General features: G+C 40.8%; 1 protein-coding gene across 4 annotated transcripts; it reads left to right on the top strand.

Moving 5' to 3' along the window:
- The first annotated feature begins 3,555 nt into the window (after positions 1-3,555).
- eomesb (eomesodermin homolog b) lies at positions 3,556-13,527 on the top strand. 4 transcript variants are annotated; one of them, XM_086037841.1, is made up of 8 exons: positions 3,556-3,703; positions 3,907-5,243; positions 5,424-5,578; positions 5,655-5,776; positions 6,917-7,075; positions 7,259-7,320; positions 10,044-10,545; positions 13,427-13,527. In XM_086037841.1, the coding sequence occupies exons 2-8, from the start codon at positions 4,735-4,737 to the stop codon at positions 13,490-13,492; spliced, it is 1,575 nt and encodes a 524-aa protein (XP_085893967.1). In that variant the 5' UTR covers positions 3,556-3,703; positions 3,907-4,734; the 3' UTR covers positions 13,493-13,527. The 4 variants fall into 4 exon arrangements, with proteins under 4 accessions (XP_085893967.1, XP_085893964.1, XP_085893965.1 ...); XM_086037838.1 differs by lacking the exon at positions 13,427-13,527 and having other exon boundaries at positions 3,907-3,957; positions 4,663-5,243; positions 10,044-11,173; XM_086037839.1 differs by lacking the exon at positions 13,427-13,527 and having other exon boundaries at positions 3,907-4,856; positions 4,944-5,243; positions 10,044-11,173.
- Positions 13,528-23,018: the final 9,491 nt, after the last annotated feature.

Raw genomic sequence — 23,018 nt, 5'->3', positions numbered from 1 at the left:
TAGTAGTAGCAACAAGATGGCTCATGTCATGCCTGAAGAGCAGTAGTAGTATTGATTCAATCAAGAAGACCAGGGTTACACTAATTCATTTTCTTTTCAACATACAGTATATCGTCTCTGTCCTGTGATAAACACTTATGTCCAATTTTTGAAAAATTCTTAATTTTCATTGTAATGCGATGTCTGAAACACTATTCACGTAAAAATAAGAAAATAGAAAAAAAAATGGGGATAAGTGTTTTTCACATGACAGCTATGATTGCAGCTAACAATATATATATATATATATATATATATATATATATATATATATATATATATATATATATATATATATATATATATATATATATATATTTTAATTTAGAGCCACATTTATCGATATCCTTTAGTTGAATAATTTATTTTTATTACAAGTCATCGAAGTTACCATTATCTCAAACACTATAATTTGCCTGATAAATATTTTTATGTAATTATATTTTCAGAAATGTCGACGGACATGTCCAGTATGATCCCTTTGGTGACGGTCGCAACTCTGACCCTGTATGCTGAGTCGTAGTGTAACTGTAAGTCACAGGTGACGGCTGAGATCCAGACAGAGTGGGCTGAAAAAACAGAGTTGGAGATGGAGGAACACTGATGACAATCTAGATCGACGATGAACACATGATGGACCGCCTGACTTAGGGGACGATGTCAATGACGACGTGGAGATTGAAACAGAGCCACGAGAAAATGACAACATAGAAATTCAAATACTTGACAAAATCATGAGTAGTATATTGCATAAATATAACAGACATCCATCCATTATCGATACCGCTTATCCACAAGGGTACCTGGAGAAAACCCACGCAGCCACGGGGAGAACATGCAAACTCCACACAGGGAGGCCGCAGCCGGGATCGAACCCACAACCTCTGAACTGTGAGGTGGACGTGCTAACCAGTCGACCGCCTATAACAGACATCATAGTATTAATTCACCAGGTCTATTATTTGTGGCATAAGATTTATTCAATATCCTTGGACACTGAAGAGGCAGTACTTTTTGTGTGTGAAATTGTATTTATGCACATCTGTTGAAATCTTGTTTCTGACACTACACATGAAGAATTTACACATTGTTTGATACATTTTCTAGGGATGTAACGATTATAATCAATTTAAACTGCCTAAAATATGCATTGATGTAAAAAATAAAAGAATCGATTCGCAACACCATGTTAACTATAGACGCTCTCAAATTATTTGGTGCTAATTTTTCTCAAAAATGCCTCATCTCCCGCTGGGGAAAACATTATTCGTGCCGAAGAAGGGTGAAATATGTTTACAAATACTGTATTTCTTTTAGTATTCATCGGTAGTTTCATAGTATTAGTGCAACTCAGCATAGTGTATTGTTTTTTGGTTCTATTTTAAAATGCACTAAACATTCAGCAATAAAATATTTACGGCCACAATTCAATTTCAATTACTGGTACTCCACTAAAAACAAGTCAGGTATGCTGGTACAACCTGCACAGTTTCGTACAAGTTGAATGTACTATCATCTTGTCTATATTCTTTTGTACAATACCTTAAAGTGTTCTAGCTGTAAGCTACCAATAGTCATATAAGAGCAGCTGCTTGCTGGAGCGATTATGCCGCAATTTACATATGATCCGATTAGTCAACTAATCGCAACTCCTGTTGGTGAATAGTCAACTAGCAAAATAATCATTTGTGATCGCCCTAATTGACACTTGAATCTGGGCAGGAGTAAATCGTTACATCCATAACATTTACAGTATTTCTATTAAAATAATTTCAGGAGAAAACATAATGGGGTATGCTGAACAGGTATGCTGATGATGATATTGCAGTGGACTAATAATAAAAGTAAATAGGATTCAAACCCTCACAATTTTGATTTGTACTCTCAAGAAAAGAAGTCAAACCCTCAAAATTTTAATTTGTACTCACAAATTATTACTATTACGGATATGAATCGTTAATCACGCATATGCCTTTATGGCAGCTATCTTACTCCATAGATTTCCTGCAATAATCAACAACCACAATCATTTATCAGTGCAGTCAGCACACATGCATAAGTGTGATCAGACTAGTTCTAATAGTTTTCCCAGGGGGTTGATTTGCCCTGTTTGATGTTAGGAAGTGTTTATTTCTGAGGTGGCAACCCACTTCTGTAATCCTCTCTCTGCCTTTTACATGCAAACGTCTCAAAACAAGCAAAAGCATCTGAGTCTGGTCTGGCCCTCCCTCTTGAGTGCATGGCACAACTCAAAGGTGTCTCATTATCACACTAATGCACTATGATTTGAACTCATTCGAGTTCCCTTTGAACTGGGGAAATGGAGGAACTACGACTTGAGGAGAGGACAGTGGAAAAGTTGACCATTTCCAAGATTGTCCTTGAATTCTTTTTACTTTTCTGCTAAAGCTTCTTTAAGTGCCTTGCCTATTGTCTAAACCGCCCCCGTCCGCCCTCCGCGGTAAACCCCCCAAAAATTGCTTGTGACCTTTGACCATTTTTAAAAAATCCACACAAGATAGTACGCAGTTTAATAGCAGACCTGTTCCTTAATATTTTCAATCTATTGAAGCGCTAATGCAGGGATCTCCAAGCCCCGGTTCTCGTGAACCCCTATCCAGCCTGTTTTTATGTAACCCTGTTCCAACACACCTGATTCAATAGATTGGGGTTGTAATCATGCTTGTGCAAAGCTTGCTGATGAGCTGATCATTTGTGTCAGGTGTGTTGGAACAGGGGTCTGTATAAAACAGGCTTGATAGGGGCTCAAGAGGATCAGACTTGGAGACACCTAGGCCAACCTAATATTGCCAATAAAGGTTTACAGATTTACAACAGACTTCTTGGAAGCCTAAACCACTTTTCACGGTGAACATAATGGCTTTTTCATGATTTGGTTCTGTCTTTAAGTGACAACTTTCCCATTTGCAATCACATTGAGCACATTATTCGACATTGTTTGAAACAGAATCTCCAATTAGGGACAACTGACTTTCTTTCCCCATGAGAGGATTCTGTTTGTCTTTTTTGTTTTGCAGTTTTGCTTATTTACAGTATGTCCGAGATGTATTGCATTTGACTGTACCATCAACATTCTACTATGAACAGTAAAGTATTTTTTTGCTGGGCAAATCATGCACAAAATGTGAACTGCATTCGGATTTTGTTACACATTACCAGGAGTTAGAGGTCTTTTTTTTAAAATAAAATAATTAAAATACCATGTTTTTGCATTTAATTACTTTTGTTTACACAACTTGTATCACTAAAACGACATTTTCAGTTTTTATTAATTCATAAATGTCAAAATCATTAACTGAATAAATGTAATCAACGAAAAAGGAAATGTTGGTATTACTGATACAAGTCCTATAAATGAGAGTAATTACATACTAAAACCCAGTGAAAGTCTCACTGAGGTTTCTGATAAGAATGGATAAGGAGTAGTTTTGCTCACAAGCCTCAATGTGAGGCTGAGGATCTTCTGCCCCTCCCCCCAGAGACTGGGGGGAACAGGCTGCTTACAAGGGAGCTGTGGCCACAAGGACAGAGCTGCTGATCCCGTCCAACACAACTTCATGTCATTTAGCATAAACTCTTCTATTTAACACCATTTATTCTCAGTTGCTGATGAGCTAACAGGACAAGTGGAAAATAGCTCCAGGTAAGCTTATTTATCTACTATTGTATTGATTTTTATCATTTCACAAATTGATCATACATATCATAACTTCAAAACATGTGAAATATAATAGGCGTTTTTATTTTTTTTATTCTTGCTTGTTTGTTTGTTTGTTTGTTTGTTTGTTTGTTTGTTTGTTTGTTTGTTTGTTTTAAAACTATCTTCAAAAATATTTGACAAGGTAGGTCGCTATAGATTCCCGCACGTACGGCTGTCTGATCTATGGAGCATCACAGGTTTCTTCGAACGGAAAAATAATTGCCTATTTCCCGTTTTCACATCAGACATCCCCTTGGGACCCAGAATCGCATCCGAAATTGAATGAATCAAAAATCATTAATTAAATGAATAATAAAACTGGGGATTAGCGGCAGCATATACGGGTAAAACAAGAAAACGTGTGGAATTGTTTGATCACATACACTCAAGCTCGTTGGACAAATGCCCGCCTACATAAACATGACTTTATAGATCGCGAGGATATTTGCTGAATGGAATTTGGTAATTACCGTCTTTGTCACAAATTATCTTGGGTGAGCGTCTTCAGTTTTCCACCAAAAATCTGAACAAAGTTTATGATTATATGAGGGACAAGGAGGCATTGCCTTGGCGAGTTAATACAAATTGAACGAAACTCATTGAGTCGCTGCATTATTTAAATAGTTTGACGACAGCTATCATGAATATTTCTCACATTTCATTTAGATTTAATTAGATTCTATTTTTTTCCCATTATGTGTCAAACTCGATAGATAGATAGATAGATAGATAGATAGATAGATAGATAGATAGATAGATAGATAGATAGATAGATAGATAGATAGATAGATAGATAGATAGATAGATAGATAGATAGATAGATAGATAGATAGATAATGAACAAACCGGGTAGGTATCAGTCGACGTTTGGTTTGGTCACGGCCTCACCTGATCTCTTTTAGGTCCAACTGCTGGCCGCAGGTGAATGAGCCCCCCGCAATAGTTCCATCTTGTATCCTGTGAGCTGATTAAACATGCTCGGTGCTGAGGGGAAGACTGACTTCTTTTCCTCCAAAGACTCGGCGGAAGAGAGGCGCAAGTCTCCACTTGCGGGAGGCAAAGAGCCGACCGCGGGCAGCCGGTACACGGAACACGGGTTCGACCCGGAGCGCTACTCCAGTCCGCCCACGGCGCCCAAATCCAGCACAGACTCAACTCCGCCTTGCTCCTTCATCCCCTACAGCCCCAGTGGGAGAGTCTACGCCCCGTCCAGCACAGCCAAATACCCGACATCGCTTCACTTGGGTTCCGTGGGATTCTCCCGAACCGCGGGTCCGCACAGTCACTTTAGCCCGGCCTACCAGATCGGGCCGAGTCCCAGCGGCCTCTACCCGCCGTATAGCGGCTCAGGCCCGGCTCTCAGTAGCGTCGCCATCCGTGCGAACGGGCCAGCCGCGAGGGCCCACGTCTATCTGTGCAACCGGCCTCTGTGGCTCAAATTCCACCGACACCAGACAGAGATGATCATCACCAAGCAGGGCAGGTCAGATGACACCACTGGCCGATTGCAATATATCTAAATAGATTGTGGTTTAGAAACCATTTCTTAACATTTGCAGAATCTATATTTTCTTTTGGTATACACATACAACATCATTAAAATGGCAGGTTTAAAACACCAATACTTTTTCTTGGATTATATATTAGAAATTTGTTTTTGCAGGCGAATGTTCCCGTTTCTGAGCTTTAACATTGCAGGTCTAAGCTTGACTGCGCACTACAACGTATATGTGGAGGTGGCACTGGCAGATCCAAACCACTGGAGATTTCAAGGTGGCAAGTGGGTCACCTGTGGGAAAGCAGACAATAGCAGCCAAGGTACTGCTCGCTGCCATGCCAGAAATAAGAGCCATATATGTGCTTTGAAGTCATCTTGGATCTGTTCATTTCATAGGGAACAAAGTGTACATCCACCCAGAATCTCCAAACACGGGGGCCCACTGGATGAGACAAGAAATCTCCTTCAGCAAACTAAAACTCACCAACAACAAAGGCACAAATCAAAGCATATCACAGGTAAATAAAAGGTCCATTCATTACCCCGAATAAGTTATTTACATATACAGATATTACCGTACATTCTACTACAAATATTATTATTATATTGTATATATGCTTTCATACTTTGAAATTTTCTTTGCAACTATAATAATTTCTGTCATTCTATAAAGCTATAAATCATGATGCAAAGTTAATATAGATAGCATTTGAAATATGTTGCAAGAATAATTATAGGTTTTTGTATTGCAACAAAGAAGGAAAATATTAAATAGTGTCACACGCCCACATAGGGTGTCCCCCCCAAAATTCTGCACACTTTAAATAATTGTAAGTTAAGCGTGTAACAAAATTCCTTTAATTTTCAAAAACTAAAATAATCTACAAACCATTTATTGTTTTGTCACCACCTGTTTTCTAACTGACATCCGGCAATGCGAAACAATGAAATCGCACGTATTGCGAAACAATTCTCTTGGTATTTGCATTTCAACTGTGTTTTCATACTTCCAGGAGCAATTTAGAATTAATTTTCTTTCTTCAAAGTTTAGTCTGTCTGCCATCATTAATTCCAAAGCGTTTAATTTGCAAGAAAAAAATGGATCAGATGCTAAAGTGTGTATACATTTTTATAGGACACTCTGTATCTACAGCATGTATGCGTGTACTATATGAATGTGTGTGTGTGTGTTGCAATATTAAAATGTAGAGTTATTCTTGCAACATATTCCAACTGCTGTCTATTTTTGTTTTGCGTCATGATTTATGGCATTATAGAATGAAGAAAATAATTAGTGACATTAAAATAAAAGATTATTCATCACTTGTATACATAATATATGTAAGTAATTTCGATGAGCTCTTGCACAACACAAAACTTTCAGATTTTACTGTTGCGTTTTAAAATTATGACAATGTACCATTTAAATATGCATGATTACTGTTTCCACAGTGCTTGTGTGAATTTTGCAAATAAGTACAAAAGCATTTTTTCCAGCAATACATGTGCATAATAAATCTTAAAAATCTTAACATTTTGAAATAAGCCAAAGGACAATGTTCTGTCCTAAAATAAGTGTGTGTTTGTTTGTGCGCGTGTGTGTATTTATTTATTTATGTATAAACTAAATTCTTGTCCTGCAATGTGCATGTCTGCAGATGATCATCCTGCAATCCTTACACAAGTATCAGCCCAGGCTGCACATCGTGGAGGTGACCAAGAGCAGTGTGGAGGACTTCACCACTGATCCAAAGACTCAGAGCTTCATATTTCCGGAGACTCAATTCATAGCAGTCACTGCTTACCAGAACACTGATGTAAGCAAGAAAAAGTAAAAAAAAAAAAAAAAAAAAGCATAGCCCAGTTTGTCTGTTGGGTGTGCTATGTTTAAAATTTCAATGTTGATGAGTGTCAGTAATACAGCATAATGTATTGTTTCCCACAAGAGAATGATTATACAGCACTTTAATTCCTCACATTCTGTCCTATTTTACCTGTAGATTACACAGCTGAAAATTGACCACAACCCTTTTGCCAAAGGATTCAGAGATAATTATGATTCGTGAGTATTGATTTGTATTTTCTGTTGCCAAACATGTCAAAAAATATCAAAGTGACACAAATTAACCAAAATTAATGTCAAGGAAGTTTTGTTGGTTTTATTCCTGATATATATATATATATATATATATATATATATATATATATATATATATATATATATATATATATATATATATCCATCCATCCATTATCTGTACCGCTTCTCCTCACAAGGGTCGCGGGGCGTGCTGGAGCCTATCCCAGCTGTCTTTGGGCAGTAGGCGGGGGACACCCTGAACTGGTTGCCAGCCAATCGCAGGGCACACAGAGACAAACATCCGCACTCACAATCACACCTAGGGGCAATTTAGAGTATCCAGTCAACTTACCATGCATGTTTTTGGAATGTGGGAGGAAACCGGAGTGCCCGGAGAAAACCCACGCAGGCACGGGGAGAACATGCAAACTCCACACAGGGAGGCCGGAGCCGGGATCGAACCCGCGACCTCTGAACTGTGAGGCGGACGTGTTAACCAGTCGACCACCGTGCCGCCCATATATATATATATATATATATATATATATATATATATATATGTATATATATATATATATATATATATATATATATATATATATATATATATATATGTATATATATATATATATATATATATATATATATATATATATATATATATATATATATATATATATATATATATATATATATATATATATTGTGAGTGCGGATGTTTGTCTCTGTGTGCCCTGCGATTGGCTGGCAACCAGTTCAGGGTGTCCCCCGCCTACTGCCCAAAGACAGCTGGGATAGGCTCCAGCACGCCCCGCGACCCTTGTGAGGAGAAGCGGTACAGATAATGGATGGATGGATGGATGGATATATATATATATATATATATATATATATATATATATATATATATATATATATATATATATATATATATATATATATATAATATATACATATATATATATATATATACATATATATATATATATATACATATATATATATATATATATATATATATATATATATATAATATATATATATATATATATATATATATATATATATGACACGCTTCAAATACGCCAGTAGTATTTACCCAACTGCGTGCTTCCTTGCGAGCCATTGGATTTGTCTTATTGTATAATTATTTGGGTCCAATAATTATAGAGAAGAGTCGTAGAAGAAGAAGTCGTAGTCAAGTTACTTATTTATTTTGCACACTTGCCCTCCTTCCCGGCCTTCAAAATTAAAGCATTCCAGCAAACCACCATACACTGCAGGTTTGCTATGGCGTATTTTCCGTAAGTAGTGAACGCCAGAAAAAGTGCATGAACTCCACCTTGATGTGCTAGCGTCTGAATATACTCGTGGACACAAATTGTTTTGAAGCAAGTCAGGGGGCGTCGCTTCAAAAGACAGCGACAACAATGCATATCGTGCCTACTACAACAATAAAGGGATGACTAGACCGATGCATTTAATTTTATTGCGAAAACGATCTGGGAAGCCTGGCGGCTAAGGGGGAACGTGGGTGGGTAGCTTGTTTACTTTGAGTGATGAGACTTTGCAGCAGCAGCAACGAGCTGCGTGGCTCATCCGTCTCCGTGTGGGAAACTGTATGTCATCGCAACATGTGAGACAGCAACGTGCGCTCAAGCGTGTTTGTATTTCCTCATTGTCACATCACGTAACCCGCGCCTCCCACCTGCAACTCGGGCATACCATTACAAGAGGGGGCGGAGGGGCAATACCATAATCCCTATAACAGCAGTTGTCGCTCGCGCGGACGCAGGAGTAGAAAGAAGCTAAAAAGAAGCCTTTCACAGAGTAGGCTGAGATGATTTTTTGGCCGCCTCGCGAGCATGTTCACACACATGAAGGCCGATTAGTGGACCGGACTAAAATCCACTTCCGGCCATGCTTAGTCCAGCCATTTTTTCAAATTTGTCAGCCCCCAGGCCCTGCCCCAAAAATGGGCATGCCGGCCGGGCCGGAGGGTCCGACGGTTCCGGGCCCAGGGACGGACTGCCCAGCTCTGTATATATTAGGGCTGTCAAAATTAAAGCATTAACTATGGAGATGAATTTAAATGAAACGCGCAGTAAAAAAAAAATAACTCATTTAACCCCATTTTATTTACTTCCTGTAGCAGCTGACCTCTGATCACTGTGCAGCCAAACTTAGAGAGTCACTGTCACAAAGACGGACTTTTACGTGGTTTTACTTTAAAAAAAGTTGCTTGACGGCTCTTTGGAGAAATCCAAAATAATTTGCACACTTTGCACAACCAAATTCAAATACCATATTAGCTGTATGCCTTTGGTGTATCGTTCAAGTGCTGTATTTACAGGAAAAGAATCGTATTCAAGGATCAAAGAAAGTTATTAGACACAGTCTTTCAATCGAAATATACTTTTTTTTTCCACTTTAATTCCAAGATTTTACTCAAGTAAATAACGGTTCCAAGTTTTGTAAAAAATTGTAGTAGAAAAATATGATTATGGAAAATTTTGCGATTAAAAAATGTAATCGATTGACAGCACTAATATATATATATATATATATATATATATATATATATATATATATATATATATATATATATATACAGAGAGCGAGAGAGAGAGAGAGAGAGAGGGCATGAGGGCATGATCAAAGCTAAATGGTATAGATTTTACAAGAGCCTGTTCTTTGTTTTTCAGGATGTACACAGCTCCAGACAACGACCGCCTCACCCCTTCCCCGACCGGCTCTCATTGTGCCCACCAGATTGTCCCCAGTGCCCGCTACAGCATGCAGCCCCTCTTACAGGACCAGTTTGTCAACAACTTTACACAAAAGCGTTTCTACAACAGTGAGCAAGCTGTGCCTCAAACCAGCAGCCTTATCTCGTCTCAGGCAGAAGATGGAGCCTCTCAGCGATGGTTTGTCACTGCCATGCAACATGGGACTAGCAGCAGCACCAGTCACAAGTTAGACCTGACACCATATGAGGGGGACTACTCCAGCTCCCTGCTACCTTATGGTATCAAGTCACTTTCCATGCAAACGTCCCATGGTCTCAGCTACTACCCAGATTCTCCTTTTAGCGACATGCCAAATGTGTGGGGCCCCAGAGCAGCATACCAGAGAAAGATGACTCCAAATCTGCCGTGGTCCCCGAGGCCCAGTCCCACCGCTGGTTTCCCAGAAGACTTCGATAAGGTGAATCCACAGTTAGAGGATGAGGTGACTGGTGGAGGCTTGATATCTTCATGGGTAGAGACACAGCCATCTTCTCTTTCTCTTGAGAAGACTGATTCCTATACGCCAGTCTGCAAGCGAAGGCGTTTGTCTCTTAATGGGCCAAGCACAGAGGATTCACCCATCGACATTAAGTGTGAAGACATAGTCTCTGTTGCCAATGGCTCCTATAGCAAGGAAGCACCTTCATCCAAAGGAATGGCAGCTTACTATTCCTTTTACACAAGTTATTGAGCATATTGTCGCATACTGTAGTCCTTATGTTACATGCACACACCTCATTTGTCTCTGCTGTGATACATTTTCTATTTATGCTGACAAATGAAAAATCACATACATATTATTTATTCATTCTAATTGAAAGTAAGAAGGCAGAGTTATGGCACAAAGTGAACTGTACTTTTCCTACATTATTTGACCACCCCATGAAGTGACTTACATGTATGACTTTGGGCAATAGATTGTTTTTAAGCATTTTAAATTCAATGTATTTAACCAAGTTTTTTAAGTTGAATCCTATATACATTAAAGAATTTGCCTTTTCATTGAGGAATCCTGTTTACAGATTATTTACTGAAGGCCAGTATAAAACTAGTGCACTGTCAAATGTGAGAAACGTTTGCTGCTTACACCAAATCTTGATTGCAATGTTAAATACTTCACATTAAAACGCCTCTATGTCCTCAATGGAATTTTGAATTTTTTCCAAACAAACTTGCATGTATTTCATACAAATATTTGGTTGAAGTGCCAATAAATATTTTAATCTGCAACACGCTTTACTAACCTCAGTTTATGCGTTTTAACGCTCGTAATCTTGTGGTGCCCTTGAGCACAGCACTCACTCTGACATCTCACCTTGCAAGTCTGCATGGGTGATCTGGTAATGTGTTGTTTATATATGGGCCATTCTACTGAATTGGTTCAAATTCAGAGTTGGAAAATGTGTGAAATTTGTATTTTATTTCAGAAAAACTTTTTATTGTATTCATGTTGCACCATATCTAAGGGGCACAAATATAGTAAAAGTACAGTCAATTTTCCAATAGTATTTTCTAGCTTTTCCCAAATATCTTGCCTGTCCCTAAAATGTGTCACTACCGAAACACACAATTACAGAAGAATAAAAATAATTCTACAAGCCGGTTCATCTTTTTTTCCATTCCCCCCTTTACAGAGTATTTTTATAAATTAATATACATGGTTTTGACATCAAAATCAATGTAAATGAATTTTTAACAGAATTTAATATTAGTTTTTCCAAAATAAATCAAAATTGATATGCTGTTTTTCATTGTAAAAAAGTAGAAAGTTGATCCTATTGACTTCAAAAGTAATCATTAATTAAACATACACAACAAACATACAGTTACACAATCATTATCAAAAATTCTTGGTTGATAATTCAATACTTTACAGTTTTTTTGGTAGTGACTGCAAAATTTCAGATGTGACCATATTGTTGTTGCTGTTGCAGTAATACTTTGTGTGAGGGTAGCATTGTAATCACTTAACTAGTTTTGCTATATTTTAACTTTTAATGTGTATTATAACTAATGAAACATTATTTTTTCCATTTTCTAGTGCTTTGTGCTGTACTCAGGGTTGCGGGGGGTTGGATTTGATCGCAGCTGACTTAAGGCAAATGCAGGGTACACGCTGGACCGATCACCTGTCCATCACAGCCTCTTCATCATTGAAAAACTGTGGTTTCACCTTCCAAATGAAAATTGAATTGGAATGACAGACATTTTGTAACATACATTTCCCTGCGTGTATGTTCCCTCTCTCTCTGTTTTTTGAGAGACATCTGGTGGTCTTGTCTTTTGCTCCATGCTCTTCTGACTTTCTGTGCTGGATACTTCATTGGTAGACTTCAGCTTTCCTTCTTCCTTCCATCTCTTATTTCTTTCTCTTTCCTTTATTAAATATTCTTTGGATTTCACTGGGTCATTCTAACCCTTCGCCTGAAATCTGTCTCTGCTAGGCTTTTTGGCATATTGTGTTTTTCACTTCAAATTAAGTTAAAATATTAAATTGAATGTTGTTAAGAATATTGTTAAAATCAGAAAGATCTATGTATTATATTATTTAAAACTTACTTTATTCATAAAGGAACATCATATTGTCACTACCGAAACCATTATCCCACTACCGAAACGTTTTGGTAGTGACCGTTTCGGTAGTGACCGTTTCGGTAGTGACGTTTTCTGATAGTTGTTGACAATACTCAACAATTCTAGGCACAACGTGGCTACCACAGACAGTTTTGAGCATGTGTACAGAGATAGAAAACAGTACATTTAGCATTAAAATCAAAAGTGCTAATTTTATTGCCGAAATGAGGTCCTTAAAACCACATGCTGATTTTCAGACTTTGGAGGGCACATAACTTAATAATGCTGTCAACTAATTACTCGCCGGGTGGCCAATGATGAACATGAAGGTAATGTCTCTTACTGGTGAAATTTCTGGAGATGTGGCTAAAACCAAGCTCTGCCTTCAGACAAATACTCTTTGCGTTTCGGTAGTGACATGAAAAGCTGGGACAGGTTTTTTTACATAAAAACTTCTAATTTGACAAAAAATCTACAAATTCAAAGTAACTCTTTCACAATACATTTAAAAGCAACCAAAATGTTCTATTAAAGTAAAGTATTTTGTAAATTGGCAAAAATCTTCTACATTTTTTTTCATGAATTGAAATTCAGGAGTTAGAGATTGGGACCGCCACCTACCAATAGAAAGTGACAAAGAAAAGATGACTTTTTATACATTCAGTTCAATAGTATCTCAATTAATGCCATCATGTGTTATCTTCCAAACCGCTTATCCTGTACAGGGTCGCGGGGAGGTGCTGGAGCCTATCCCAGCTGACAATGGGCGAAAGGCGAACTACACCCACTGAGCGGGAACCGATCCCACGCTGCCTGCACACAACTCAGGCCTGTGTACCACTACTCAATTAATGCCTTGTGGTAAAATAGATCATAACAAGATATGACTAAATATGCAAGGTCTGAACACTTCATTGTTTTTTAAAGTTTGATTTTCATTGTGGGACTTCAATTGCAACCATTTCGGTAGAATGGCTCATATACAAAACTAATATATAGCATTATGCTCCCAACTTTCCTTATCTCTATTATCCCTTTCGAAATCCTGCACAATGGTTCAAGGGGATTAATAAATTGTCTGTTCTTATGGAGAGATTAAAACAACAACAAAATAGAAGTAACCTGAAAAGAACATTTGTCCCTAGGAAGAAGGGTGGATTAGGGATACCAGATGTGTTTGCACATTATTTAGCATATAATGGTGTATACCCGCTATTCTGGGTTTATAAGAAAGATTAAGTGGATTTGGATGACTAGACCAGGAAATCATATCTGAGGATTGCAAAAATGTTTCCTTACCTTCTTTTTGTTATCACCCTAAATCTGATAAGTATAAACCAAAACATATTCTCGTGTAAAATAGCTAGAGCAATACATAGTCAATTTAAAAAGAATTGTTTAACCCTTCTGCCTCAGTTTTTTTTTTTTACCCCTCTCGCGGTATTTTGACCAAAAATGGACAACACTTTGAAGTGTGATAACTAAGTAATTTCTGAATATGTTTTCACTTTCAACCACTCAAAATGTTCAGTGGCACCAGACCTATCCATACATATATAGTTTTTATTTATTTTTCATGCCCTCTATGGACACTAACAGCTGTGGTATGCTAATAACAAAACTAACTATGCTAATAACAAAACTAACTATGCTGTATTTATCTAAAAAAAAAAAAAATCTAATTGAAATACGTCATATGACATCATTAGAGCATTGAATAGGTCAAAAAGTCATAACAGATTTTTTTTGCATGCCCATTGTTTTGACAAGGGCAATTTCCCAATTGTTCTTCCCCTCGTGGTGACAATTGGAAATATGATAACTAGGTCATTTCTGAATATTTTTTTACTTTCAACCACTCAAAATGTTCAGGGGGATCAGACCAATGCTTATACGTATACATATACATATACATATACATATACATATACATATATAGTTGTTATATATTTATTTATGTATTGATGATGCCCTCTATGAACAATAAAAGCAGCTATGAGAACTAAGTCATTTATGAATATTTTAAATATTTTTTTAAATATATATTATAAATCAAAGTGAAATGTTGTATAAGGTAATTGAACCACAAAAGGTTAAAACAAATCACAACTGAAGAATTTAGAACAGAATTCATGTAAATCAAACGAACAACTACAGAATTAAGCACTATAACAATTACAACAAACTCTGACAACTAGTCCAGGTGGTCAACAGTCTCTTTGCTGTGGTTGTAGTTGACATAATTTAAAAATTATTCTTGGCTTTCTTTTTCTTCAAAATTCCCTGAACCATTCAGTCAACAAGTGCGTTTTGTTGAACGTTTTCAAACGCAAGTGCACGCGCACGCACACACATGGTCACAAAGGCCTGAACGTTTGTGTGCGCATGCGAATGAACGTGTGCGCACGCGCGTTTTGTGGGTTGGTGTAAGCAGACACGTACACAGCCTGAAAGTCTTGGGTGTGCGTGCGTGTGAACGTCCGTGCATGTTCACGTGCACGCACGCACACGCACACATTCATATCCACACGAACATTTGATAAGTACTCTTACTTCACTAAAACACTATTTGTCATAATTGTACCATTCATCTCACACACACACACACACACGCACGCACAAACATGCACGCACACGCACACGTACGTTTCTTATCAATCACAATGCAGCTTTTTATGCATGGAGCGCCACTCCCACAGCGCATACACCAGTGAAAGCAATGAGATGCCATTTGCATACAGCATTTTCATTTTGCAAATATGAGCGCACATATTCACTTGCACACGAGCGCACGGCTGAGGCGCGTGTACGTGAGTGTATATTCCTGTATGTGCACGCACACACACAACTGTCTTTTCTCAAATAGAGGTGACCTGGAAAAAATCGACTCATGCAAACGTCTCAAAGCAAAATCATTAGTTGTGCTCTCGCGCCACCTGGTGGATTAGGGCTGTTAAAACTCTAAACTCCAATTTTAGATTTTCACGGTTTAGTAGATCCGTCACACAATGTTTTCATCGGGTAGTCATTGAAAATGCACGAAAACACATCAGGTTTACAGTGCATCCAAAATCATGCTTCATAATGGGAGTCAATGGGACAAAAAATGGCAAAATACGTCCTGCGTAGTTAAAAAAAAGGAAACCAGCTAACTCATGTAGGACTCATTTAAAAAATGACAGCATGGTGCCATTTTGAACTTCGGCATGTTCTGACCATCGGGTGAAAGTACAGCTCCCCAGTGTTATTTTTTTTTAATCCTTTTACATTTTTATTGATGTAAAATTCTTTGATCTGAAATGCCGCAGGAGGGTTAATCCTTACCCTCTTGTCTTTGATGGGAAAATGTATTATTCATGGCTGGCGGGAAAACAATCAACATTGATACATGGATGGCGGGGGGAATCTGGAATGGATTATATAGTCAACTAGAGAATGCAAGTTCTGGAGAAATTCTGTGTGAAGGTGAAGGAAGCTGAAAAGAAACTGCGGAATGCGTAGGAATGAAGTTGAATGAAGGGGAATAAAGTTGAATGATACTGAATAAAGTTGAATGATACTGAATGAAGTTGAATACAGTGGAATGAAGTTGAACAAAGTTGAATAAAGTGGAATAAAATTGAATGATACTGAAAAAAATTGAATGATACTGAATAAAGTTTAATAAAGTGGGATGAAGTTGTATGAACTCTATGAAAAATTGTGGAATATTTTGGAATGAGGGGGAATCAATCCAACGCTGCCTGCACACAACTCAGCGTGTGTACCACTATACCGTCACTGACCTAACTGGAAGGCTGTAAAACTGAAATGTTGAATTTGGAAGTGGGACTGAATGGCGAATTTAATGTTTTTCTTATGGTTGAATAATTTGAATTTTTGGGAAGTATGAATTGCAGGTGAGTTGAAAAGCTTAACCAATGTAAGGTGAAATAAGTGGAATAAAGTTGAATGAAGTGGAACGTAGTTGAATGAAGTTGAATGATCTTGATGATGTACAATGGCCTGGACTGAGGACATAATAAACAGAAGGGGAGGAAGAAAAGAGGAAGTAAGGAAGCACTTCACTTCCGGGTCACTTGGGTCACTTCCGGGTCACTTAGGAAACGTCCGGGTCACTTTTAGGTCATTTGGGTCACTTCCAGTTCATTTGGGTCACTTCCAATCAATTTTCGGGTCATTTGGGTCGCTTCCGGTTCATTTATGGGTCAGTTGGGTCACTTCCGGTCCGTTTCCGGGTCATTTGGGTCACTTCTGGTGCATTTCCGGTTTATTTGGGTCACTTCCGGTCCATTTACGGGTCACTCCCGGTCCATTAACGGGTCATTTGAGTCACTTACGGTCCATTTCTGGGTCGTTTGGGCCACTTCCGGTCCATTTCCGGGTGATTTGGGTCACTCACGGTCAATTTCCGGGTGATTTGGGTCGCTTCAGGTCCATTTCCGGGTAATTAGGGACACTTCCAGTGCATTTCCGGGTCATTCGGGTCATTTCCGGTTCATTTCCGGGTCATTTGGGCCACTTCCAGTCCATTTCTGGGTCATTTGGGTCACTTCCGGTCCATTACTGGGTCTTTTGGGTCACTTCTGGTTCATTTCCAGGTCATTTGGGTCTCTTCCGGTCCATTTCCGGGTGATTTGGGTCACTTCCTATTGATTTTGGGTCTTCCCCCAAGATGGCCGCCACATTGGGGAGACCTCGAGGTGAGTATCCCCAATCTACCTAATGTCCCTGCCCACGATGGCCGCTGCACTGGGGAGACCTCGGAGTGAGTATCCCCATTCTAGCTAATGTCGCTGCCCAAGATGGCCGCCGCACTGGGGAGACCTCGAGGTGAGTGTCCCCAGCCTAGCTAATCTCCCTATCCAAGATGGCCGCCGCACTGGGGAGACCTCTGGGTGTGTATCCCCAGTCTAGCTAATGTCCCTGCCCAAGATGGCCGCCGCACTGGGGAGACCTCGGGGTGAGTATCCCCAGTCTAGTTAATGTGCCTGCCCAAGATGGCCGCCGCACTGGGGAGACCTCGGAGTGAGTATCCTCATTCTAGCTAATGTCCCTGCCCATTTTTGAATGTGAGCTGAATGAGTTGAATGACTTGAATGTGTGGAAATTGGAATGGTGTAAATGTGAAAACTTGAATTTGCCAATGGAAATTAATGGTGAATAGTTCAATTTTTGTCGTTTTTTTAAGGGTGATTGAGTTGAGTGTGTGGGAAATAGGAATTTTGGGTGTGTTGAAAAACTTGACCAATATGAGTTGAATGAGTTGAATCTTGTGAATTTGAAATTGGAATGGTGGAAATGGAAAATGAAAAAAAAGGAATCCATGCTGCGTGAATTTTTGGAATATATTGAAGTTGGCCTTCGCCTTCACACAATAATAGAGATGGGGGACTCGAGTTATATGACTTGACTCGAGTTGCTATTTTTAGGACTTGCGACTTGCTTGCCAAAAACACTGGAATGACTTGACTTGACTTAGACCTGGGCCTCATGATTCAACAAGTCATCCTGTTCATTCACGCCAGTAGGCGGGGGACACCCTGAATTGGCTGCCAGCCAATCGCAGGGCACACAAAGACAAACATCCGCACTCACAATCACACCTAGGGGCAATTTAGAAAGTCCAATCAACTTACCATGCATGTTTTCGGAATGTGGGAGGAAACCGGAGTACCCAAAGAAAACCCACGCAGGCACGGGGAGAACATGCAAGCTCCACACAGGGAGACCGGAGCCGGGATCGAACCCATGACCTCTGAACTGTGAGGCGGACATGGATGGTCCCTCAGCTTCCTTTGACAGCTCCTCACCTCTCGCTGGTACCGCAGCCAAGTCACCGAAACCGCTCACATTGTCCTCCTGTCCCATGGTCCGCGGCTCCTCCTCTTCCGCATCATAACGAAACCGCAGATGATCATGGTGCCTGCGGACCTGTCTTCCTGTCTGCAGATCCACCACGAATGACACTGGACCTGACTGGTGGTGAATAACGCCTGGCAACCAGGGCAAACCCCTGGCAAAGTTTTTCACATACACACAGTGTGCTTAAACAGCCTCTCTTTTGCATGTCTATCATGTCTCTCTCTCTCTGCTCCTCCTGTGACTGGGTAACTCTCGCTCCAATGTCTGGGTGGAGTACATCAAGATGTGACTTCGGTCTTCTCCCATTAACATCTCCGCTGGGGGCACTCCTGTAGTCGTGTGAGGAGTGATTCTGTACTGGAACAAGAACCGATGCAGCTTGACTTCCAGTGAAGGTCCTGTCATGTTTAGCAGTCCCTCCTCAATGGTGCCCACAGCCCGTTCCACTAAACCATTTGAGGCCCGATGGTATGGGGCTGTGACATGACAAATTCCATTTTTCTCCATAAATTCTTGGAACATCTCCCTTGTGAAAGTAGTTCTGTTATCGGTCACCACCGTGTCTGGCAATCCTTGAGTGGCAAAGATTGGTCTGAGCTTCTCTATGGTGGTTGAGGTCGTTATGCTCGACTTTGCCACTTTGAATGAGAATCCACGGGCACCAAGAACATGTGACCCATGAAAGGGCCAGCAAAATCAAGGTGGAGTCTGGACCAGGGACAGCCTGGCCACTCCCATGGGTGAAGGGGAGCCGATGCTGGCATCTTTTGATTTATTTGACACGGAGAGCACACTTTTACCCTTTTTTCTAAGGCTTTGTCCATCCCCGGCCACCACACAAATGACCTGCCGAGTCCCTTCATCCTTGACGCGCCCGGGTGGGCCTCATGCAGCTCATTCATCACTTGTGCTCGCCCGGGCGGAGGGACAATTACTCTGCTCCCCCACAGCAAACAGCCATCATGTACACTTAGCTCCCGCTGCCACTTTACATAGGGCTTGAGCTCCTCCTCCTCAACTGTTGCTGGTCAGCTCTGCATCACCCACTTCCTAACCTGTGCCAACACAGGGTCTCTTGCTGTCCACATTTTGATGTGTTTTGCTATCACAGGAGAGTTAGACAGTCGGTCCATCAAAAATACAGTCTCTGGGGGCAGGTCCGTCAGTCTTGGTGTATATGGAAGAGGGAGACGGCTGAATGCATCTGCATTGCTATTTTCACTTCCTGCCTTGTAGACAATGCGATACTGATATGCTGAAAGGGTCAATGCCCAGCGCTGCACATGTGCCGATGCCATGGGTGGGATGCCCTTAGTTTCCCCAAACAGACCCATCAGTGGTTTGTGGACTGTAAAAATAATAAAAGGGCGTCCATACAGGAACTGGTGGAATCGTTTCACGGCATGTGCACTAGCAGATGTGAAGAGTGTAATAGCTCTTTAACTTTCTGAAAAGCTGTCTCCTGGGCTCTCTGCCACTTCCATGAGCAGTCTTTATGCAGCAGCTGGTAGAGGGGAGCAAGCACCGTAGAGAGGTCCAGCAAAAACCGCCCGTAGTAGTTTACTAAGCCCAAAAACGACCTGAGCTCTGTCACGTTCTTCGGCTTCGGGGCTTCCTTAATTGCCCTCACCTTCTCTTCTACTGGCGAAATCCCCTGAGCCGAAATCTGGTGGCCCAGATAAGAGACACTGGGAGATTGAAACACACACTTACTGCGTTTCAACCGCAGCCCGGCATGTGCCATTCTTTTCAACACCTGGTCCAAATTTTCTAGGTGCTCCTCCTCCGTCCTGCCTGTGATGAGGATGTCGTCCAAGTAAACAGCTACGTGGGGAATGTTCTGTAGCAGATTTTCCATGGTGCGCTGAAAAATGGCTGGGCTAGATGCAACGCCAAACACCAAGCGGTTGTATCGGAATGTGTGTTAATGGTCACATACTGTTTGGAGTTCTCCTCGAGCTCCAACTGTTGGTGTATGCCTGGCTCATATCTAGCTTGGAAAACGTCTTGCCCCCTGCCAGTGTAGCAAACAGATCCTCCACTCGCGGAAGAGGATAGGTGTCGAGCTGTGTGGCCTGATTCACTGTTTGCTTGCAATCCCACCAGATCCATACAGCTCCGTCTTCCCTTAGCACCGGTACAGTTGGAGCTGCCCAGTATGAGAATTTAATAAGCTCAATGACACCTAGTCGCTGCAGTCTCTCCAATTCTGCCTCCACTTTTGCCTTTATGGCCTATGGCACAGACCGAGGCTTGAAAAAGCGCGGCTGCACTTTCGGATCAATAAAAAGGTTCACTTTGGTGCCTCGGAGGGTACCCAACTCCTCATTGAATATCCATCCATCCATTATCTATACCGCTTATCCTCACAAGGGTCGCGGGCGCGCTGGAGCCTATCCCAGCTGTCTTCGGGCAGTAGGCGGGGGACACCCTGAATTGGTTGCCAGCCAATCGCATCCTCTTTGAATACCTTGGGGTATTTGATAAGATGTTAGGAATCACCAATTCCTGATTTCCTCCCAATTCAATCGCACTTTCAGTAGGATGTCTCATCCAGGCAAGCTAGGGCCGCTCCCCTTGACCTCAAGGAGTCTCACTGCTGCCTGTTGCCCCTGATACTCTGCCTTCACTTCAATGGCTCCCACCAGTGGAATGCACTCTCCTGTGTATGTTTTTAGTCTAATCTTAGTCGTCTTAAGTACAGGTGCTTCTCCAGAGTGGAACAATTTTCTGTAGGTGTCTTGACTTATCACTGAAGCCGAGGCCCCCGTGACCACCTCCATCTTCAACTCTTTCCCATTCATCAACAGAGTGGCCTGAATGGGGGCTGCCCTTGGCTCGTCAAACGCGTTTTCGGAACACGGCTCCTCGGATTCCTCATCACTCACGTCTAGGTTAAACAAGTTGTAGGAACACCGCTCCTCGGGTTCCTCATCCTCACTCTGTAGGTGATGTGTGCTCATCTTGGGCTTTGGCTTCCCTTCCCCCGCCTTCAGTTTATCTTTAGCCCTCTGCACTTCCTAGCTATGTGCCCCTTTTTATGACAGGAATGGCACACCGCCTCTTTAAATTTAGTCATTTGCCAAATCTGTCCCCCCACATCTGTAACATGACTTGCTCGGTCTCTCCTCCGACACGTTTTGAATGGCAGCTGGCAGTTCATTAGCCTTTTGAATGTCTTTGGCATTGCTTTCGTCTGTTTCCATAGCCTCAGACAATTCAAGCACCCTTTTAAAAGTCAGTGTGGGCTCACCCAACAAACGGTGTTTTGTCATCATTAATTCCGCACACCAACCTGTCCGGCAGCATGTCATCCAACGTCTCTCCAAACTTGCAGTATTCCGACAACTGCCGCAGCTCCGCCACAAATAATGCCACTGAGACTCATGGCTTGCGAGAATGCATGTGGAATGTAAAACGCTGAACAATCACAGACAGCTTCGGATTGAGGTGCTCCTGCACCAGCGTCACCAACTCCCCGAACTTCAGGTCCCCCAGCTTTTGTGGTGTGGCTAGGCTCTTTATCAACCTGTACGTCTTCGCCCCACAAACGCTGAGAAGAATGGACCTCTGTTTTGCCTCGTCGTCAATGTCATTCGCCAGAAAAAAATGTTCAAGCCTCTCGACGTACTCAATCCAGTCGCCGCTCCTGTCATCGAACTCCGTCAGTGAACCCACCGTCGCCATGCCAACAGATCGTTATAAACTAACATTACTCTCAAACTTCTTCAACCTAATGTATCCAGTTCAATCCTCGTCGCCAGTTTTGTAACCCGGCTGGTGTAAGCACGCTGACTCAGAATTGCACTTCGTAACGTTAGAGTATATTCAGAACGTCTGCACTTTCATAATGAGAGCTGCTACAGTCCACCAATGCAGTAGTATACCAAATTGGGGGGGGGGGGGGGCGGGGGGGGCTTTCCTGCCCAAAACCCGGACCGGGAGGAAAACAAACCTGAACAATCGTTCCTACTTCCTAACCTACTTGTAGTCACTCTACAACACTCATCCAATCTTATCTTAAGACAACAGTGTCGAACTTTGGTTTTTAATTGGACCGGCAAATCAGTGCTGTTGTTAAATACAGCTTCTTACATTTTAGGCAGCTGGCTAAGGTAAAGCCCTTCCTTCCTCAACAAAAATAGTACAACTTTGCTACATCTCAGCTAGATCTGAAACAGGCTTTATTTTGGAGTTAGCTATTCCTCCTCAAGCATGTCCATATATGCGTCAGTATAATTAATTTGTGTTTTAATTGTCTTTGTTGATGTATTATTATTATTTCATATGTAAAGTGATTTGTTACAGCTGCAGTTGTTGTGAAATGCGCTAAATAAATAAAGTTGTATTGTATTGTATTTAATGCTAAATGATGTTAAACTATTGTTTCGAAAAATTTAATTTTTCTTGGTTATTGTCATTGGCATTTATCAAATAAAGACATTTAAATAT

The sequence above is a fragment of the Filicampus tigris genome, chromosome 8 (assembly GCF_054856515.1).
Source record: "Filicampus tigris isolate MCC_2025a chromosome 8, RoL_Ftig_1.0, whole genome shotgun sequence".
NCBI lineage: Eukaryota > Metazoa > Chordata > Actinopteri > Syngnathiformes > Syngnathidae > Filicampus > Filicampus tigris.
Note: the sequence above shows the minus strand (reverse complement) of the source record. Positions and strands in the feature narration are given on the sequence as shown.